Consider the following 24,279-nt stretch of genomic DNA (forward strand, 5'->3'; position numbering starts at 1 on the left):
TTTTCCAAACTAAAAACTTTCTTGGCTGGAAAGAGATTCCACTCAAATGACGAAGTCATCTCTGAAGTGAACGAGTATTTTACACACCTTGACAAATCGACCTATTGTGATGGCATAAAAAAGCTAGAGCATCGCTGGAATAAGTGCATTGCTAACAAAGGAGACTACATTGAAAAATAAAAAAATTTTAATATTATTTTGCTTGTTGTTCTATTTGAGGCCGCGAACTTTCCGAACAGCCCTCGTACAGTGTAAGAAAAATTTTAAAACAGAATAAAATAAATTCGACAATTACAAAGAAAAAATTACCACACATCACTTAGAAGTGATGTCGTGCAATTGTCAATAAAACTGTCATAAAACGTGCATTTTTACTTTCCCGGCTCCGTTATGTTTAACAGAGGAAAATATGGCGATCGATCAAAACATGACTCCCCCAGATTTTTAATTTTTGGACCCAGGGAACTTTGAATTGCATCGAGGGTTTTTACTGCATGTATGGATGTTAATGTGTGTGGAGGACACAATTTTGTTCACCCTCTTTGAAACTTAATTGCTCTTGTGTCTTTTGTCGAAAATTTCTTAAATTTTGTAGGAGGGTTGTCTTAGGGGATTGATGCTATTAAAGTTTAATGGTTAAAGGTCGAGGGGTGAGAAATAACTGAGGTCACGTGTCATATCTCAATTGGGGTCGGATTTATAAAGTTTTTCCCGTTATCACCGGTAGTCGGTCGTGGGGTTTCTTCGTGTTAGTAACCATTAAATTTGTGTACTATCCGAGTATCGCAATAAATAGGTTATTTCAATACCAATAACCTGTTTATCCGAGTATCTCAATAAACAGGTTATTTCAGCCTACCATCGTCATGGTAGGCTGAAATAACCAAACCCTTCATATGATGATTTTTGTGAAACCGTGTTGTATTATTCTTCGAAGTAACAAACACAAGTTCGTGTTAATAACAACCACTTGGCTTTTTTCCACCTTTATTTAGTTCAACTAAATAAAGGTGGAAAAAAGCCAAGTGGTTGTTATTAACACGAACTTGTGTTTGATGCTTCCTTCATATGATTTTCGTTTTAATGTTCGTTATATTATAGTATTTGATTTATATAACTACAATAGGTTATCTTACCTAAGGGTTTACCACACAGAATGACCAATCTAACACATTTTAAAAATTCTTTAAATTGTTTAAATTGTGTACAGTAGAGGAGTAAAGAATTTTTAAAATGTGTTAGATTGGTCATTCCGTGTGATAAACCTGTGTAGTTATATTACATCATAGTATTTGATTTATATAATAAAAAGGTTAGATTATTTCGTAGTTCTAATCTTAATCTTTGGTGTTGTTATTTTTTACCATGGCAATTTGCTAGTTTATTCTATAAATGTGTTTAATAAAATATGTTTCTATTTTGAATATGAATTATACACCGAGATATCAGTTCTAACATATGTATTAATTATATTCAATGTATTAGATTATATATATGTTCTAATATTTCTTGAAATGTAGATTGACCTATTGTCTATTTTTTTGATTCAATACGAACCAAATCCAAAAGATTTTGTGGAACTTTGTTATTTCTTTGTCCAGAAACTCTTTGGAGAAAGCCATATACTAAGGCCTTCTATTTTCAAATTGGCTCGTTGTTTTAATGAATATATTACTTGTAAATTATTACTGAGACTAGTGGGCCTTTTGGCATCGTGTTATTCCAGCATTGGTTGGAAGAACACCTCTGAAGATTTATGTGAAAAAAACTTTGAACATTGATAATATGAATTCGTTTTACCTCTATGTCCTTACTCTTTTATCCTTTCATGCAGGCGTATTTAAAAAAAAAAAAACATTATGTTATGCTTTTTTATGTCTGTATTTGTTGTATTAATAGTAGACAATAAAGGACCTATAAGTAATTTTATCTTTATCTTAAATATCATTAAAAAACAACAATATTGTACAAAGTTTTAAAAATTGTTACAGAATATTGTAAACCTGCTGAAGAAGGCCCTTCAAGTCCTAAACACACAGTGTGCAGGTGAAAATAAAGATATTTTGTTTTGACTTTTTGACTAAGATCTCCTCTATTTGCTAATCGGAAACTACATCAGTGTAATAAGTCTTATTATAAACAAGGTCCAAGTAGACAAAGATACAAACAGAAATTTATTGACAATATGAATTTAATGCCCTGTTTCGATAGAATAAGAAGTAAAGTATCAAAATTTTTAATTTATTAATAATAATACTAATATAAGATAATTAATTTTAAAAAATCCAGCAAAGAGTTGCAAAACTTTTCAACAATTCATTAAATTCCAGTTCTGTAAGTAGACATTTCTAAAATATTATTTCACAAAGTTATCACTACAGAAAAATAGAAAAGCATAATTCATTATCACAGAGAAAATTTCAGTTCTGAAAAGTATGTCTATTATTTACTCTTCATGGAAGGATATTGTATATTTGAATAGCTGTTATATATCTAACAAAATATCAATAGAATCCGTTTGTGTATTATATGAATTAGTATTGCAAACATTAATAAAATTTGTACTAACTTTTGCCAATCTGACCCCATTCAACCAATTTACCATTCCTGTTTCTTTCGATAATGCAACTGATCGCACTCAAACCCACGATGAAAGAAAATTGACAGATGCAATTTTTCTAATATTAACAATGTAGTGTTCCCATAAAGATATCACTGATAACATTTGAATTGTACTATAAAGAAATTAATTTGTTACTGTGTCCTACGATACCCTACAACTCTCGGTACTCAAAATTCTTGTCATATTTTCTTTTAAGTTTAAAGCTACAACAACATAAAAGTTTAGCAAACTCTTACATTTCCATATCTGTTACCAATAAGAATTTCCAATTCAGTAATCCATTTTTTTTCTACATCAACTGAAAATGGATGGACTATTTATTATCCTGAGTAGATAAATAAAATGAAATAGTAGCACAAGAAAGCAAAGTAATAAAATAAACTTTTAACTAATAGTTTTTATCTGGAAAACAGTATTTGAAACATCACAGATGTCATGAACAATGCATGGTTGTAGACTCAAATTAATGACAATAAATGGATATCACCAGTTTGCTGTTAATGGTTAAGAAATGGCATTAGTAATGTTTGTTAAAGGAAATTAAAACTTAAAACACGGTACAATTATTTTTGTTGAAAAACGTTATATTTTTTATTATGGATTGTAGATTGTGGGGATTTCATCTAGCAATAAGACTGGCATCTTACTAGATGATTTCTCTGCACATCTATTTCATTGTATCAGAGTTGACTGGGAGTTGAGGGATGATGACTGATACATCTGTCATTTCACTTTTATTAGTAAAGAGACTTCATATTAAAAAATTAGTACATTATAATAGAAAAAGTAAAAGAGCTGTTAAATAATTTTTTTGGCAGAACTCTTAAAAACCAATGCTATACTTTCAAATGCAGTATACAGTAAGACCCTGTAACGCTGCCTCGCTTAACGCTGATTCAATATAACGCGGTCTGCTCAAAGCCTAAAAAAAGCTCAAAATTTACACTGATTTTAATTTTTGTGGCATTTCATTGATTCATACATAATATGATTATTTACAAACATGAACCAATCAGTAAAAGATGGCAAAAAGATGTACTTTCTTTAAATCTATGTTTGGTGCAATTTTGGAAAAATATATCATCATAGATGCCATAGGCAATATCGACTTGGCTTGGCAAGAATTAACCGATAAATGCGTGAACAGAGTGTGGAAGAAGTTATGGCTGAAGGTTTCCAAGAATTCTCAATGAGAAGAGCCTATCGCTGTATCGTTAGGTTGACAATTTGGTCAACCTAACGGATACAGCACGACTAGGAGATGTGTATGAGCAGGATGTTGAGGAGTTACTGCAGATTCTGGTGAGAGCCTTACCAACGATGACCTTCAAGAACTGGCAGAACAAGGAATTCATGTAGAACTCGAAAATAGAGATTCTGCAAACTAAAAACCGAAAGAATTTCTCTACAGATTTCCTTAGTAAAGTTTGGTAATGATAACCAAAATCATTGATCAAACTGTAGTGAATGATCCAGATTTTGAAAAAAGTGCAAAAGCAAAACGAGGCATTTTGGATGCGATCTTAAGAATTTCAGAAGAGCCAGGACCTTCATCACAAAAAATGAACTTTAACATATGCATACAGAAATGTTGTAAAGTTTTATTTAACATATATTATTATGCAAATTAATATAAAAATAACCTAAAATTAAAGTAAAATCTGTTTACTTTTGGTCGCATGTTCACCTATCCCTATTTGTCCCACCTATCCCTACTCTATGTTAAAATGACCTCGTTTAACACTGTTTCGCTTAGCACTTTGTCATCTAGGAACACATCCCTCACGTTAAGTGGGGTCTTACTATATAGGCTTGATCCGTCTGATTAGAAGTCCTTAAAAGAGAATATTTTTGTTATTCTTCACCAAATAAAGAAATGACAGAAGCCTAACATAATTATTCTGAAGACACGTTACAATAGGCATTATGGTTATAATATGATAAGGTGATTCTATATAATTATAGTGTTCAAACTATGGTTTGTGAGCTTGTGAACATATTCAATTTCTTTTTATAAACTTGGTACATACTATTTAAGCATATATCAATAGTTTTGTAAGTTTCCTGCTATTATGCACAGATATAGAAATGTAAGCGTAACTTGCAACTTAACCTCAAACAGGCAACCAAAAGCTTAGGGTACATTTATAAAATGTAAGGAATTAAATGATTGTTTACCTAGTTAGTCATAAAGTAATGTAAAAAAACAAAACACAAAATTGTAAGTAAATAACTTTTTATATACACGAAAAAGAAATATATACAATATCTAAAAAAAAAATAAGTATATCATCATCCTAAATACCAGTATTTTTCTTCTATTTTTGATAGAAATCCATTATGAAAGTCTGAAGCACTCATTGTTTTTTTTCCAAACAGTTGAACTGATTTAAATCCTACCCAACCATCCTAGAAACATCATATATATATGAAAGTATGGAAATTATAGATATAAGTATGTAAAATAGTAATATTTTACCTTGCATTTGATGGCAAGAACTTTAAAATTTTTATCAAAATAACAAAATCCAGGAGAGACATTTTGATGAATGGAATGCTCCAGATTTACATCAACAAATTCTTTAACTTTTATGGTATTACCTTTCCATTTTGAAACTAATGCAATCTGAAATTACATTCCAAATTATTTTATTCTTAATTAAAAACATATATATTTGTCCTGATATACTTACAAGATCACTTAGAGCACGATAATGCCTGCTAATATCCTGACAAGTCATTTGGTCCCAATTCAAATTACCCATTGAATCATGTATCTTAAAAGCTGAAAACATTCATAAATAAGTCATCAAATAAAATATAGATATAAAATATTTTAATAGTTTTCTTTATAAATTACCATGTGTGCTTCCATTTTCTTGCTGAGGTTTTGAATCTCTTAATAAATCTGGTAGATCACAGAGAGCTTGAATCACCTGCAAGAAATTGTTTTATTAATTAATAGTACAGTTTTATTTCTGTTTATGAATGACATTTAAAAGTAATACCATTTCTGCAGCTTTCCTGCTGAGTTCTAAATGTAAACTACTTGAAGTAGAATTAGGAAGGACTGGAAATGTTTCTTGAAGTAAAATCTTCCCTCTATCAAATCTATAAAAATTCAAGTATTATCAATTATTAATAAAGTTTAAATAAAACTATTTAAACTTTACCACATCTAAATATCAAGTGACTATTTTGAAATATAAAAATAACTTACTTATTTGGTGAAACTTGCAAAATGGTAATTCCTGTCACCTCATCTCCATTCAAAATTGTGTGGACTATAGGTGCTGCTCCTCTCCATCTTGGCAACAGACTAGGGTGTGCATTTATTATTCCACTTAAAATATTAATACGTATTTTAATTTTTTGGTTAACAATTTCAAAAAAATATAATACCAAATGAAAGCAATTGTAATAACTTCGTATTAACTAAATTTATCAGTAAGATTTATTTTATTTCATATTCTAAGAGAAATCAATTTCTTATGTCTTATAAATATATACATAACAGCTTTTTTAATTTTATACATGTAGAACCATTGGCCTGATAGAGAAAAAAACCAGATCCAGACAAAAAAGCAAATTTTTCTGATTACTATTGTACTCAACATGAAATAAGGTCAGCTGTATGACTGTTTCAAGATGTCTGAAAACAAAGTAGCAGAGCAGGTATGCCTACAACCCAAGAGTGAACCGATGTCATCATACAAAAATGACAGACTGTATGACCAAGTTTTGTCACAGCTATAACCAGATAGGGAAAAAATGCATGTACACCAGTGGCGTGCCGTCATTGGAAGCGGTGGAAGCGGCGCTTCCACCTTCCAATGACTTTCCCTTGTAGTATCTAAAATATAAATTTTCATATTTTAACGTACTTTAAATTAATTAAAATTAATATTTGATTATAACTGCATTACATATCTTATTACAAATTTCTATACTACATGTGAAAAAAACGATAAGATTACTATTGTACATTCGAATATCACTGGCGGAATGGAAGCGCTTACGAGACGGCTTCCACGGCGAGAATAACAGAATGGTGTAAAGCAGCCAGAGGACATTGGCACATGAGCTTTACAGAGCACCATCCTCACTGGGTTTAGCTGGTAGAAGCTACACACGTGAATGCTTTTACTACTAGTCGGTCCGGTTATAGGATCTGTCAGGTCGGACCGGTCGGTCATAGTGTGAAACAGTCCTAACGCTTCCAACGATTCTATCCCTTAGCCAGTGTATAGGGAGTTATCTGACTAAGTGAATTGTTTAAGATTTAAAAAGTAAAGAGTATTCAATGTTATTTTTATGTACGTTGTTTTGCAAAGTTATATTTGATTATAATTTTTTTTTAATTATACTGTAATTATATTGACAGATTTTCAGACATAAAATCTTTAGAATTTTTATCACTTTTAGATGTTAATAATTTTAATACTATGAAAAACAATTTTTCCAAGCGTGTTTTAATTCTTTAAATTAAGTTAATTTAATGGGTAATTTTTTGATTTATCTAAATTACGTAGTGAATCGCAATATTTATATTCGTGTCCGGACTATAGGCCATATTGACAAGTAACTCTTAAACATAAAACATATTATATTTAATGTCGATCCAAACAAAGACGTACTAAAAGAATTATATGAAGTAATATCATTAATTTTTTTGTTACCATCTACCGGTGGGTCTGCTGAGCGGAGTTTTTCGACCACGAAGCGAATTCATACATTGTCCAGGAACACTCGGTCAGAGGAAAAATTGTGGTCGCTAGCGTTGCTTTAGATAGAAAAAGAGCTTTTAAATACGTCGATGGAGTCGATGACCAGCAACTTTTATGATAAAGTAATTAACGACTATGCAAAAAAAATCGCCGAATAGAGTTAGTTTATAAAAAATAAAAAAACAAGTTTTTCTATCATTGTCGGTTTTTGTCAAATACGTCTCTTCCGCCACCACGCACGTACGAATGGACCCTAGGCCATCACTGACGCGCAATTAACTGATTGCCCCTGGAAGTCGGTTTCTTACAGAAACACAGCTTCCCTATCATCAAATGTCACAGCACGCCACTGATGTACACTAATGTACACTCCTATTATACTTTGTATCCAAATTTCAGTAGACAAAATTACAGAGCTCTGATAGAAATTCAGACATCTCTTCTCTTACCAAACCAAAATTTGGCTTTAAGGTGGTAGGATGCATTAGTACATATACACTGATTTGGTCATTGCTCAGGAGAAAACTACAGTTGACGGTGCATATTATCAACAAAAGATTGTATCACTTATGTGAAATCTGCAAAGAAATTATCAGTTTTTATCTATGCAAGAAATGATGGTTTTTATTCAGGACGACACCTGTTGTCACCAAAATAAAAACCATCAATGCAAGTACTGAAGAAAAGCTTCCTTACATTATTAGTGAAAATTGTTTTTGTAATGTTTTAGCTGAGTTCTTTAATAAAGCAGTGTTTTATGGATTGCAACATTTAGAGATATATTTCAATTCATGGATGTAGCAACATAAGGCAGAACGGACTGTGTTTCCCACATTAATGCCCATTCACTCTTAGCATCCAATGCTACCTCCACTGGATTTAAAAATAAACAGCATAAAAAAAATGCCATTAGTAGTTGAGCACTGGATGAAACAAAAACAAAATCATCAGACTCACATATTAGAGTGATCTATACACTGCTGTTTGTGAAAATTGCAACACTGTGAAGGAATTATCCAATTAGAATAAAATTTTGGTCACACACTATAGATATGATTGTACATAGGTGATTATATTTTCATAACAATACAACATTTATGATTTCATAAAATCAGTATGTTGTAAAGTCTCCACGAACTAGAATAAGAGCTGCTACATGTTGTGGCAATAAATTGAAAAGGCTTTAGATAGTGTCTAAGGAATTTCTTGTCAGATAGCTTGTAAGCACATCCATAGTTCATTGGTACTCACTGCTGGAAGACTTGATGGATCGGTTGACAAGTGACCTTATCCTGCAAATGTTCTTGATAATGATGTTCAATAGGTAACATGTTGGCTGAATGGCCAGGCCAACAGCCATGAAATAAAGAAGAATAAAATTTAATACCTGTTCTCAGTCGGCCTTTTTTTTTATTGATCATTGTCATACGTATCACTGATTTGCATATGTGAGAACCTGCTGTATCAATATGGCACCTCATTGCATAATATGTTGGAAGTAATTGTGGGCTATTGCATTTTTAAAGTAGTCTACCTACTGATGCTAAGTCTATGCAATCTAGGTGATATGCAGGTGATCTCTACTCAGAAATTTCTGGTTACAATCCTGTTGATTATAAGTTTTATAGTTATAAAAGAAAATGTTTTCCTATTACTAAACAAAATGTGTGATTTCTTACTGGCTACAAGCAATACAATTAAGAGAAATGATAACATATATAATTATTTTCTGAAATGTAAATACATTCAGTTTTGCATAAGAACATAATGAAAAGAACCACTGTTTTCACCTTACTATATATCTGTAGTAATGGCCAAGAATTGGGTTAATATTAATATTAAAAACACTCACCAAACTAGAAAATCCAGCAGTATAACATTAATTTAATAAAAATTAACATTTTTGACAAACTTAAGTTGTCATTTTCAGGTTGGAAAATAATTTGGAAGGTATAACAGAGTTTGAAACAATGTTCAAATATAGCATGGAGTTTAAAAATCCAAATGTAGCATAATGATATTGGTTGTCTCTTACATGTAACTGGATATGTCAAACTAGGTTTATGGGATGATGAAATAAAGATCTTCATGCATAAGAGAATGTTTCTGCCTCTCTATAATTAATTGCCATGTCTTTAAATGATACCTTAACTCTTTGAAGCACAGAAGGTTTTTACTAATTGCACAGAACTTTTTTTAATATAAAAAAAATGGAAAAAAAACATTTGCCAACTGAATGAAACACTTTAAATAAAATATTAAACTGTATGACTATGAGTAACTTCAACTTTTTGAGGTGGGTTAAAATATATCCCACCATGCAAGCTAAGCAAAAGGTGGGACAGTTTTTAACCCATCTAATTTCTTAAAGTTAAAAATTTCCAACTTTCTAAGTGTTTTAAGTTGGACCAATCAGAAATAAGATTTATTTGTATCAATTTTTACTCAATAACATATCAACATAAATTACTAAACAGAGTATATTTGAAAACAGTGAAAAGAAGCAAATAAGAAGCAACCAAGGAAACTGATTAGTCAAATGGATAAGTTATTTGAAGGTGCAAAAAGTCATGAGCATAAAAGATGCAAAGGAAGTGTATTATCAGAAAGACGAAATGGTAGAAGTGAAAGAGATATGCAGAGAGGAGAAGTGCTGGAAGAATCTGATAAATGGCTGAGTATACTCTTGTCTGCCACCTACCCCTTCTGAGAAAGGGGTATGACAATATGTATGTATATATGTAAGCCGTTAGTGTCATAATCTTTATAGATTATGTAAACATTAACACAACCTATAAAGATTATGATTCTAATGGTTTATTTTCTTATTTCTAATATAATAATTATATACAAATATTCTTAAATATTATCTTTAATACAAATAAAATATCAAGTAAGCTACTTTTTTACTTGTAGTATAAAGTAATATAGATTTTTTAATCACAAACTAGTTTATTTTAATTAAGTAAACATCTCTTAAATCCGAAAAATTCTTCGGTAGACCACCTCACAGCCAGCTAGTTTATTTTAGCTAATTTGATATACTCATTAAAATTTTTAATAATTAATTCAATCAAGAAATTCATGTAAAGATTATCATAAAATATAGAACTTTTTGAAATTTTATAAAACTTGCCAAGAAATATACAATTGTAGAGAAACCGTGTTGTGCTAGATTGCTTATTCTAATTGTTAAACACAAGATCGTGTTATTAACTCAAACACGATCTTGTGTTTAACAATTAGAATAAGCAATCTAGCACAACACGGTTTCTCTACGATTGACAATAAACTACTGTTAGAAACGGCAAGACACCACCGAAAACAAGAAAAAGAAATTCAACTAAATAAAGGTGGAGTCAAAAGCCAAGTGTTTGAGTTAATAACACTATCTTGTGTTTAACAATTAGAATAAGAAATATACATTGTAAAAGAAATACAACAATTAAAAGAAATATACATTTCAAATTTCTCTAGATTCTTCCAGAACATCTTTACCTCTGCCATTTAATATATATATATATATATATATTGTTTAATCTACAGCTGAAGACGGATCCAAAGAAATTTGATATACACATAATAAATAAGCATTATTAAAAATCTTTCTACGATGGAGTTCCACATTTAAAATAAGTTCTTTGTGCATCTGCTGAATGTGCTTCACAGAATTTATTACAAGCTAAAAAGGTTTTGTTACTTGAAAGGGTATGCACATATAAATACTGGAAACTTACAGAGCAAAATTGTTTTTAAATATATAAAAATATATTTTATCTTCGTTGTTCTTTAAAGAACAACGAAGATAAAACCCAGTAGTCTTTGTCTCTAATGAAATGCGGTCCATATAAAATAACAACGGTTGAACTTATTGTTCTTAACTGTGAAGTTTCATCAATTATTTTTTAAAAAAGAAAGATCTTTTTTAAAGAAATTGATGTTTAAACAAAACATTTTATTCTTACTAAATATTCAAAAACTGCAAGTTGTGTGGTATAAATTTATATTTATATGGTGACTTGTTTTGGTTTACTTTTACACTTACACATAAATTTCAACTGCTAAGAGGAAAAACGAATGAGTATTAGTAATTGAGATGCAATTGCATCCTTGCATCCCCTGGTTGCATCACTGTCAAAAATGATGATAAAACTATTATTCGAGATAATATTTAGTTTTGTAAAATTAAATACACAAATATTTACTTACTAAGTACATGCATTAATTGATTTGGTCTGAATTAAATGTCCAAACGATACTACTACTCCAACGTGATAAACTCCTTCTGGCAATACATAAGGCCAATATTTTATGTTTAGCTTGGCTTCAGTGGCATATTTGTTTATAATATTCCTTCCCTAGGTTAAATATCAAAATATTATTAAAAGAAAATATTAAATATAAATTATGATAAATACTTACCAAAGGGCAAATTACATCTAAGCTTTCTACAACATGTGGTTTGTTTGCTCCCAATCTAATAAAGATAAAAAATTATTTAAATTAATGGATTATTTATTGAATAAATATCAAAACAAGTATCATTCACAAATCAGTATTAAATGAGATCAATAAACAAAATTCATATTTTATAATTTGTAAGTGTTCTATCCACAATTCTCAATTGTAAAAAAGTCTCAATCTCATATAAAATTCACATTTAAAAAATGTCACAATCATATTATTCTATTAAATCAACTTTAAAGTTCAATGTTAAATGCAGAACTAGTATAGACAATTAAGGGACTAGAAAATATATAACAATATGCTAAATGTTTTGCAATCATTTAAGTTAAAAAAAATAGCATGATTTTGATTTCAGAAGAATCAAGGATTCTTCTATATTTCTCAATGATCTATCAGACAGTATTGACACAAACCTAAGTTGTTTTTAATGGAAATATTCTCTACAAAACAGTTTAATTAGGCTGACAATAACAATTACAATTCAACCAGGGACACATTTGAGAATCAGTGAAAATGGGATGTAAAACTGACTGGTATTTTTTAAAATTTATTTATTTATTGATCTATAAACTGGTATTATATGATTCTGAAATCACTTATTAAAAGCAGATAAAACTGGGGACAATCTATGGAAATCAGGAACGTCCGGTCACCCTAGTTTAATTTACTTAACTATCAAAATTCTTGTCCCGTGATTGGACTAAAGCAGTATGAATTTGGAATTCAAAATCTTCTTTCTACTTTCTTAAAATTTTATACAGATCTTACTTTCAATTTAAATACCTTTTTTTAAATTTTATTTTTAAAAATTTTAAAACTTTATTGACCTATTACAATTAAAATGGAAATAAAGACTTATGACAATTAAAAAAGAAGCACAGAAAAGTTAATGGTGAAAAGCAAAAGCTTTTCACCATTAACTTTTAGAAACAGTGTAAAAAGAAAATGATTAAAATTTAAGAATTAATATGTAATATTATATAATAAATTATAAACTAATTAAAAAATATTGTAAGTTAAGAATAAACAGTTTTGCACTCAGAAGAGGTCCTGGCACTATCCAAAGAAAAAGGAGAAATGAGACTTAGAAACTTTTCAATTTATATTGTGTCGTCTTCTATTTCTATACTACATATGAATTAGCGGCCACATAAAGGTGGGAATTTTATCGAATTCCGAATTAAAATCTTTTTATCCGTTCAACTCGTTTCCCCCAATAATAAATCCTGAATACGCCACCGAGAATGAATACCTGTTTCCATTCAGAACTTTCAAAGTTTCCAACGAGAAACTGTCACTTCCATAAAAAGCTACTTTCCAAGGTGGACATGCTTTATGGATAAATCTGATTTTAATTTGAAAGTTATAAATCTTGAGAAATAAAGGGATTTTATCGATACAATTAATCATATTCTTTCGATTTACTAAAAAACTATACATTTTGTAAATCCTGTTTTAACTGACAGTTTCATTGAAGAGTAAAATAATAACACGTGTCAATCAACCATTTAACATGTGTTTATATTCCATGTTGCGAATCACGTGTTAATTGATCAGCTGTTATTTGAATTTTAACATTCAAGAAATACGCCCAAACTTCGCCAAAACTTTAAAATAATTTTTTAAATAATTAAAATAATTTATCCATAATCAGATTAATGAAATTTAAATTAATTTGTAAAATATGTTAAATGTTTAATTTTTATATAATATGTTTAATAATAATTAAACAATATTATATAAAGCATCTTTTTATGGACTCTTTCCGCCCTTTAAGCACTATGACTATGAGGGCCTTCTTATCAAGTGTATTAATGAGGGCCTTCTTATCAAGTGTATTATTGGTTCGGCTAGGCCCACAATGGGTCGGCCGGGTTATGAAGAACGGGACTCGATAAATCCGGGAAAAGCCATTCCCGAAAAATGCCTGGGGTTTTTCCACCCCGAAGTCCCCATAGTGGAGGGCTGCCACTTTAACCGGTCGACCATCAGACAGTCTAAAAAGGTGCTCAGTCGACAGGAATGCAAAGCAACTAAGACTTTTGAGACTAAGCTTCCTATTCTTAAATATTAAACTTTATAACGGCCGAGCGGTTAAAATGTCTACAGCTCTGGAAGACTCGAAAACGATTCCAGACGAGTCAAAATATTCCACAAATTTCTCAGAGACGGTTTTATCTAATTATAGCAACGGCGACACGTGAGCGATCTGCCGAGGAAAATGCCTCCGAGAGAATTCTATGGGAAACTGGCTCCTTTTTAGGTATTACGAAAGTGAAGAAAACTGAAAACTCCGCGTGGTCAGCCCAATCCACGAACTACTAGTGTTCAGTGGTTTTATCCATTCGTTCACTGGTGGAATACGTCCATCCTAAATATATCGACTTTCATTACCAGACTCTCCGTGTGAGCCTAACCGAACCCACAATAGGCTTAATCTAAAGGCCTTCGTAGAGCCATTCTAAGCACTAAAAAGGTTTTTGTATTAAGACGTGATAAATAAACTCGGAAAACTCCACCCAACCACTCCGTTGGCGAAGCAACAACTTGCGAGCATCTTGCACTGTTCATGGTTTTATACAATACTTAAAATGTTGAACAAATATTCACAGTTTATTTCGCCAAGTGCATCTGCAATACATGATGCACTAAAAACGAACAATTGTTCTGTCATTTTCGTAGTGATTAGTATATCAGTCTATGGATCTGATCGAGTAGCATAATACTGAAGGAAGTGAAATCTTCAACGGTTATTACTTTCCCAGCTGTGTAGGACATTAAAAGTATTGTAATCGTTCGAATTTTGTGTGTGCAGAGTTTTGCATTTCTCGACATTCTAAGATCCCTTTATTCCAAAACATCGAAAAGAAGGTAACAAAATTCTGTATGTATGTATGATGTGCGTGTGTTGATATGTATTTTGCGTTATATTTCATAACCTCTTTGACCTAGAATTTTGAAATTTGGCAGGAATACTTCTATTTATGAGACGTTGGTGCTTTTACACATTCAAGAGGAAGGTACAGGGAATAGAAGCTCATATCTAGAGTGTGGTGAGACATTGAAAATTAACTCGTATGAGTTTTTAGCTAATTAAAACAAATATTATTAACTTTACAATTTTTAAACAATGCATCCCTATCCAAAAATAAGGCTTAACACCTTTTAGTGTGCTGGAAAAGTCGTGCAAAAGCTATAGCCAGCTCAATTTATTAAAGAAAATATTATATGTCGCATGGGTTAAATATTCAACAATTATATTTATTTTTAAGGAAATAATATCAAATTTAAATATAAATACAAAAATAAAGGAAATTAGTTACAGTTATTTATCACAGAGGGCGTGATAATAACTATTCAGTATTTACATAGGGGAGAATTATATTTAAATACTAGTCATATAAATACTATCATAATACATATGTATTGCCGACGAATGAAGAGAAAATAATTAAAATATTTATAAATTTATTAGATTATATATTTTGTTGTGTTCATTTTTACTGCGAATGTAATATTTTATTTGTTGAATTGTTAGCTAAATAACAAAATACTTGATTATCCCCATAATTATTGTAAGATAAAATTATATATATAGTATACTTGTATATACGGTGAGCAGTGAAATGGAAGAATTATCGATTTGTTTTCATTTTATTAAAAATACACGAGAATAAAATGAAACCATTTACATTCCATTTACGTTTAATATAAGTTTATAATGTTTACATTAATTAAAGTTTATAAAGTTGGTAGATAATTTCGGGCCATTCTGTATAATTATTATACAATACTTAACATATCATTTATAAATGTCATCTAAAGTTAATCGTAGCGCATATTGATATTTGTTGATACTTGATTATATACATTCCATATATACAATATATGGAATGTAAACATGTATTGCTTGGTTATATCCATTAACTAAAACTCCCGGGCGATAATTATAATTATTCAGTAGACCATCTATATTTTTGAATTATGATGATTAACAATGTTAGTTACACAAGAATGTCATCATATACGACTTCCAGGCGTAATGCGTTCATAAAAACAGTATACAGAAGTCAAACAATGTTATTATTGTGTATTATTAAGGAAGTTCCTTTCTCGAGAACCAAAAGAATATAAAATATATTTATAAGATAGGAAAGTTTTATTTTTCATGGCGGATATATATTTATATTATAATGCGTTAAACAAGACAAATTCATTAACGTATAATTTAATAATTTAAAGATCCTTCAGTTATTTTACCTTACTCAAAATCGCTTATAATACTGATAAGATGTTATTGAGGAGTGAGAAAAATATTTTCGAATATCAACTACAGATGGCACTGCAAACTTACATTGTTTATCTTACTTATTGCAATTCAGCTTAAGATTAAACTGGATGAAAGTGGAGAAAAATGAAGTTTTAAAAAAAATTTCATAAATTTATCTATTTATTCGTTGTTTACATTCATTTTAATACAAAATTAGATTTTATTTGAACATAACTCCAACATGGGGAGTGTTAGAGCACATTCCTTTGAGGAACGACGTAACGATGGGGGGGGGGTTAAGATTATGATTACTTATCCCAAAAGCTTTTGAATAAAACTCACTCTAAAATCTGTGGATAATTAATTACAACTGATTATTTACTTTCGAAATGTAGGCCCGTGCATTTCAGCTCAAAATTCAGTAATTGTCCCCATCAAAGTTGATAGGAAATGACTCTATTCCGCCCAAGAACTCCAAGTACATTACTGAATACTCGCATCTTTAATAAATATATCATAAAGAGAAATGTGATAAAATTAATTTTAATTAAGTATTTGAAGTTTACAGATAAACAGATGAATATAATCCGTTTTGTGTGAGTGATAAGCATTTAATTTAGGGCTGATGTCTCAATTATCCATTATCTTTCTCTTTCAATTTTGTTTTTCCCAGTAAGTTATTGATAAATTAATTAATTATTTTATTTATTTATTACTATTTACAAAAGTAAAGTCATATTTGACTTGGGATGACCATCGAAATTTAATTGGGAATTTAAAATTGCTCGGTGTAAATATTTAAAAAAACAGAAATTTATTATAACGATGTAAATTAATAACTTTTTCATCAGAATGATTGTATCAAATTCCGAAAGAATTTCAAAGGAAATTTTTAGACACACGTCTATAGTAATAGGATGAATTGCACCTTGCACATTGGTCGTGGTTTCACGCCTCATTAATGAGCTGATCATGTGGAGTTTCCTTGTTTTCTTCACTTTACTAGCCTGTCAGTAGGGCCAGTTTCCTATAAAAATCCTCCCGGGAGATACTATCCCCTTGAATTATTTAATATTCAATTATTATCGTATTGGATTGACGGGGTGTGCCAATGCAACACGCGGGCGATCTGCCAAGGTTTTGTATTAATATAAAGTGATATAAAGCGAATAATTGTAAATAACAAAATAATATATCAATTAATCACGTTAACACTTTACCAAAAGATATAAAATGCATTTGCTTCAAGACATTAAAGCCTCTTTTTTTTAAAAAATATTATTTCATTAATCAAGCAGAAATCTCTAAATATAAGCAAGATTTTCACACGCTTTAGTTTATTCTTTATTATATTTTAAGGCGTTTCTTTCTATATTTTGGCATAAAATCTCAGATTTGAAGAATGTTCTTAGAAAAACCATTTTTTAAAGAAAATAATCCATCTTAGTATTTTATGGCTGAAATATAGACCAAAAAAATAAAGATTAAATGAAATTTCTTTCTTTGTTCTGTACAGGCCAATGTGATTTTTCACTTTGATTTAAATCTATGCCTTTTTTTTTTAGTTTTAGAAATTCTTTGTATTTTTTCTAATTTATTATATAATATTGAACTTGAAATTTCCTCATTGCTTATCGGAAAATTTTAGTCGGATATTTTGAACGTTGTTTTTCGTATTTCGGTAGCACGTTGCAGATAAAACTGTTTACCATTGTATAATTATAGTTCTGAAGCCTCGTAAATCAAATTTGTTTTCGGGACCACACCCTTATTTTTTTCCTTCAACAAAATTTTATACCCTCTTATGTCATCTACACTTCTAGTACTTAAAATTTATCAAATGAAATTCGTAAATGCCCTTAGACAATGTAATAATTTTCATTTTAATTGACTCCTCCGAACAGCACCTCTGAATAACGACCACTGATTGGAAGATTTATTCGGAGTTGACCGTTGCATGGAGGTTATAATTTCTTAAAGAAATGGCTCCAATAAAGGCCGCCGATTAGAGTTGGTCGTTATTGGAGATTCTATTGTATTTTACCGGCTTAAAAAAATATAAAAATTCAAGTTAAAATACTTAAACAACATACATCTTAAGATATTTTGGCAGAAATAACTTCTTTTAAATGTATAAGATTATTGAACTGATTTATAAAAGTGTAGGTGTTCAAAACTCCTCGGAGAAGTGAAAATCTAGACCAAATTTAATACACTTTTGGTTTAGATTTTTCGAGAAAAAACTTTATTTCAAAATTCATCCGTTATGGTGAAATTAGGCGCTGATGTCCTCTTAATGCAACAACAATGCCAACTCGGCACATCTGTTCATAGTTTTGGCATTATAAAATTATTCATAAATTGTATTTATAACAAACGATATGATCCTAGTCAGATATTATTTTATTTTTTTACACGTAAGACTGTATTACGTAAGCATGTGTGTTTTTTTTCACAGAGATATTTTTATAAACTATTTAAAGACAGCAAAATATAGTACACCAATTTATATATTACACGTAATATAGGCCTCTATGTTTATTAATGGAAAGTCCGGCAGTGATATTAATAATTCTTTCATAATTTAAATCTTCTATAATTATTTTTTAAAATTTTTTAAATACCTAATATAAAATAAATGTAATTTTTATCCTGTAAAATACAATATAAATAAATTTTTTAAGTATTAAATTTTTAACATATATCTAACACAATCGAACCTCTAATAACGGCCACCTTCCAACAACGGTCACGACTATTCAAAAACTTTGTTATGAACAAAACTGCATACAAAATAACCTCTTAACAACGGCCATATTTTATATTTTTGTCGGATTTTATCTATCTAACTCCGTTCTCGTGATTAAGGAAAGACAGACGGACGGACAGCTAACGTACTGTAATTATCTTTTACCACTAATATACGTTTAAAGCTAATTACTTATGCCTTTGGCCCTTGCATTTTTGGCATTTAACAATTTTTCAGAGAGGCTTATAATTGATTTTTTTTAAAAAAGTTCTCATTATAATTCTCGCGTAAACTGATAACTATTTATGTTTATCCAATATATCTAAATAGAAAAAATATATATTAATACACACTACCGGAAATATATAAAAAGATTATTGGAAAAAGAACATACAGAGTTTATTTGTTATGTTTAAAAATTGCTTAAATGATCAAACAATAGGGTCAATTTAAAATTAATTATCTGTAGCAAATAAAAAAAAAAAATATTATAGCACATTACCTACTTCTATAAACCCATTAATGAATATAAACTTAATAAAAATATTGACATAATTTAATAATTATAAATATATAATATGTTTGTTTGGCTGATTATTATGATTATGATGTAAATAATAAAAAAATATTTTAATAGGAAAAAAAATAACCTCATAATTATAATAAATAAATTCGGATATAGGTCTGATATTGATTTGTTTCTTTGTAAAATATTTTAATAATTAATTTAAAATAAATATAAATAAATTATCCCTCATCCTTACTTGTTAATAACTCAACTGTTTTCGCCCCTGACCTTCACATTTACTTCCTGATAAATGTTTTCTGGCAGCAAAATTTTTTTCAACTTCTTTTTTTATTTGGAGAATTATAAAAAGGAAGTACAGGTTTACTTTTTCATGCAGATATTTAAAAAATATATATAATTTATTAAATAATTTACTGTTTTAAAATCTGAATTTTATACTTCGTTTGTTTGATTAATATAATTATTTTAGAATTTGAGTTGAGTGCACTTTTTCTTTGTTTAATAAAGAAAAACAAGAGGGGATCTAGAGATTTTTTACAGTTAAATTTTTATGCATTTGTTATACTGTATGAAACTGGAAGTCATAAAATTTTATATAGCCGGATTATCATGTTTTAAGTATTAATCAACTGAAACTATTTCATCAACTGTATCCGTAAACAATTTACGCTGCAATGAAATAATTTTGATGGTCTTTTGAGCCACTAAAAGATAAAAAAAATGGTCAGCGACAGTATCATTTTGAATCCCGTAAAAGCTATTTGTATCTGAAAGAACAAATTTAAACTGTAAGGAGCATATCTAACTGTGGTCCCGGCTGGTCCTTACAGTTTAAATTTATTTTTTCACATAAGAATATCTAATAATGTTAACGAACTTCAAAAACATCGCTTAATACTTTTTTAAAAGTTTTTTTGAGGCATTTATGGGTTGCACCGTATTAAAATGATTTTCTCTATTAGTAGTGCCGGGAACATTTGTGGGTGAGGGTAATCATGTGTAGGAAAAAAAAAAAGGACTACGGCTCTGAAAACAGTTCTGCATCGATTCATAGTTGAATTTTAACACAGAAATAAAGATAGAATATAAAAAATTAAATGAAAGAAAATGAAGTTTTAACACTATTATGATGATTTAATATCAAATAGTTTCTGTATAAATTACTTCCAATCGCGAGGAACGGAAATGGAATCCAGGACATATCAGGATACTTTTGAAAGTAAAGTTATTATTTTACCATTAGTGAGTTTACTCACCTTTACTGAATACTTTCGACAACAGTAAACACCGAAATGTCACACCAACAAGGTAAATTTTACTCTCCACCTAAAGATTATTTTAACTATTTCCATCTCATACATTTTACTCATTAATTAACTAAAGAAACAATGAATATATTTAATATACTTTTTAAAAATATAGTATTTTTACATTTAAAAAATTAAATCCCGTATTTATAAATACATTAATTTAAAATTATTTTCAATCATATCGTTACTAATTTAAGACACACTTTTCTCTCGTATTTCCCAACTTATATCTTAAATTCGAGCTTTATTTCCAATTATTATCCAATTTTTTCTGAAAATATCTCTTAAAATGTGAGAGGCGAGTCTTAAATTTGAAGTACAGTAATATAATTTTTCCTTTCTGTAGGTAATAATTAGATAACATTGAACTTTACTAGGGGGAAAAAAAGGAAAAAATTAGAAGTAAATCATTCGTAAAGAACAAAAAATTTATTGAACAGAATTAACAAAAGAAACTTACACGCTTGTTATTATTATTTTTTCAATTATTCAATAAAATTCGCGTGTTAAAAATAATTTCCAAGTAACGTTTTATTTTAGCGGCTTAGTATTTATTTTTACATTAACTTGATATTTTTATTTATTCTCATATGACTTTAGGTTATTTCATTTTCTATTTAAAATATGTTCTACTAGATTTTTTTTCACTTACTTATTTATTTCTTTATTATTATATTATCAGGTTTATCAAGATCTTTATATAAAATGGGGGAACGTGTTCAAATTTCGTAATTAAATCTTTAAAAAAAATTATGTTTTATTCTTGGTTACTGTACAAAGTCAGTTAGCCTTTACAGATACCAAATTCTTTGTTTCATATTCAAATACTTTATTGTTAAATTTCTTGAAAAGCCAAGGTATACTGCCCTATTGGGTTACCCTATCTGATTTGTAAGCTTAAAGAGTAATTAATTTGTTATAGATCTACACAAATGATATATATATATATATATATAGTAAACAAAATACTGATTACCTCAATATAAAAAAAGTATAGTGGAACAAGTGTATAAAATTATTTTAGAAAGTGTAAACTTTAATTAGAATTTAACCGATGTGAATTCTAATATTAAATCATAACACGATCGAGATAAATTCGAATAAGATAATTGATAATTTTTTACTTATCTTCTAGATATCGATCAGCAATACATTTAAAATTACATTCAATCAACTGTCCGGATTTCCTATTGTTATTTTCGTGTCAGATTTAAATTAGGTCCTTATTGTTTGTTTAATTTCCGATTAAATAATGTATTATGGTCTAAACAATTGTTTTCAAATTTCGGAAATTTGTTTTTATGCAGAAAACAGGCTTTAAAAGTTGTAATTAGGCTACTGGAAACAATTCCATTTAACCATTAATAACAATATTAAAAAAAAAATAAATAAATACAATAATGCAAATAATAACTTTAAATTAGAAAGGAAAATCAATAAATTATGTTACATTAAGAGGTTAATGTTGGATTTATTAAAAATATTTTTAGTTTAAAATTAAAACCACACCATACTAAAAATTCTTCAGTATTTTTAAATAATTCGGATTAGTTTAAGTCTTTGAATATAAATATACATCGACCGATATATGCTACTTCTATATATATATATAATTTTAGTACTCCTTTCCTTCAGGGTTTTAGAAGAAAAAAACAAAACCTTTATAAAAACATGAAGAAAAAATAAAAGTTGATTATAAGTTAGGGAAAATTCAGGGTAAATAACCTACTCCTACTTATTAAATTCTATAAAATACCACTTAAACACTAAAAGTTCCAGATTAGGTATTATTTAACTCATGAAAAATCCCACTTGTATACTTTTACCTAACTTACACCTTAATTTGAATTATAAATTTACTTATAATGTAATGGAAAAACAGGAATAATATATTTTATATAAATAAAAAAATTGAATAACTCAATTAATTAAATATCTGCATATAATTTTATAAGCAATTTATAAATTAAAATCAGTCAAAATAAACTTTATAGTACTGTATATTTTTCTAAGCTGCTTCATATTATGAATTAAAGCATCTATATGCATGTAACTTATAAAAATATTAATAAAGCATAAAAATTTTGAATAGAAAATATTATAATAAATATTAAAATGGTTAATTTAATTTAATTTAATAAATAAAACAGTTTAAAAATATTTATAACTCTTTATTAACTGGAAAATAAAGATGAATATTCAGAATAAAAAACAAATTTTTAATTGAAATTAATTAAAAAATAATTATATTAATGCCTTAAATATTAATTAATTAATGTTAAATTTAATCTTAAAATATTTGTTAATAATTTTATGGAGAATAATTTACATAAATTGAAATTTATATTTATAATATTAAATGAAAAATAATCTTTGTTTTTACACCTAAAATAAAGGAATTTTTAATTTATAAACATGAAAATTAAGTAAAAATATTATAAAATTAGTTATAAAAGATATTTATATGTAATGTTATTTACATATTTAATTATAATTAGATTTAAAATATGTAAATAGAACAAATTAAAATGTCTAATTTTTTTTATAATAATTTTTAACTTAAATCTTATAAAATTTTATGTTTAATTTACAAGCAATAAAATAGTCTTATATAAAAAATATATATATAGTGGGTATTAATATATATGTAGTGTATAGTATATATAAACATAATAGAGTACACTTCCTGATTTGCGAGATTTAATGAGAATTAAAGACATAAAAAAAATGGCGTTTTAGAAATTTATTTTTGTAATTAAGAAAATATACATACCGTAAGTGTAAACCGAATAATTTCATAAGCTATTTGTAACTAGAAATTAAGGAAATACGTCACACTCACTTGATAACTAGATTCGATTCCTGGACAAAAATACAACACTGTCTTACTATAATTAGAAGAATTTTCACTTCCGTTTTCTTTTTGTGGTTACTCGATTGATTACCAAATCGTTCTTCCTGACCCTAATTTCGTTTAAAGTTCTGTTACATATTTAATACCAGAAATGACTAGTTTCTATAAACCCGAATTGTTAAATATAAAAGTATAATTTCGTATGTTTGCAGCAACGCCTTAAAGTAGAATCCAACTTGTGTGGTACATTATGTCCACCGCGAGGTCAACCTCTTTCAGAAGGTCATCGTCTATTGAAATTTTAATTATTCCTTGTTTGTGTTATTGATCTTTACGTATGAAATATAAATTATATTATTAAATATTACTCAGATTAATTTATAAATTAATGCTAATTCTGAATTTAAAGATTAAATATCTGAAGATAAACGATTTTTTTCTATACAATGTATTTTTAACAAAGGCTAAACAATGGAATATTTTATTTAAAAAAAAAAAAAAAAATTTGAAATTTTTGTATACTATTCTAACGATTTTATAGTTTATAATATACAAGCAAATCATTGTTTAGATGGGGATAAAAATAAGTAAATAAATTTACAATAATAAAATGGGAAATTACTTTTATTTATTTTGAATTGTAAAAATGAAGATAAATGATTTTATGGGTGTATCTTTTTTTACAATGTGATAAAGAAGAACATTAGGGAAAAAGTTAGAAATTCACATTCGGTGCAAGGACATAATAGA

General features: G+C 28.4%; 1 protein-coding gene across 2 annotated transcripts; it reads right to left on the minus strand.

Moving 5' to 3' along the window:
• Positions 1-4,847: 4,847 nt before the first annotated feature.
• Positions 4,848-13,309, minus strand: LOC136972064 (methionyl-tRNA formyltransferase, mitochondrial). Of its 2 annotated transcripts, none has more exons than XM_067266611.1 (9): positions 13,070-13,309; positions 11,773-11,827; positions 11,560-11,708; positions 5,844-5,942; positions 5,632-5,734; positions 5,484-5,559; positions 5,317-5,408; positions 5,103-5,249; positions 4,848-5,032 (listed from the first exon to the last, which is right to left on the minus strand). In XM_067266611.1, exons 1-9 carry the CDS (start codon positions 13,255-13,257, stop codon positions 4,916-4,918), a joined length of 1,026 nt encoding a protein of 341 aa, XP_067122712.1. In that variant the 5' UTR covers positions 13,258-13,309; the 3' UTR covers positions 4,848-4,915. The 2 variants fall into 2 exon arrangements, with proteins under 2 accessions (XP_067122712.1, XP_067122711.1); XM_067266610.1 differs by having other exon boundaries at positions 5,844-5,966; positions 13,070-13,308.
• Between the last annotated feature and the right edge of the window lie 10,970 nt (positions 13,310-24,279).

This window comes from Centruroides vittatus, unplaced genomic scaffold (assembly GCF_030686945.1).
Source record: "Centruroides vittatus isolate TY-2023 unplaced genomic scaffold, ASM3068694v2 contig_2771, whole genome shotgun sequence".
NCBI lineage: Eukaryota > Metazoa > Arthropoda > Arachnida > Scorpiones > Buthidae > Centruroides > Centruroides vittatus.

Bases quoted from the DNA above. Each gene is read 5' to 3' on its own strand.
- LOC136972064 (XM_067266610.1), bottom strand. From the start codon at position 13,257: ATGTATAGTTTTTTAGTAAATCGAAAGAATATGATTAATTGTATCGAT. The intron at 5,560-5,631 runs GTATTACTTTTA...AATTTCTTGCAG, and splicing joins GCAGGAAAGCTGCAGAAATG to GTGATTCAAGCTCTCTGTGA. The intron at 5,409-5,483 runs GTAATTTATAAA...GAATGTTTTCAG, and splicing joins AGAAAATGGAAGCACACATG to CTTTTAAGATACATGATTCA.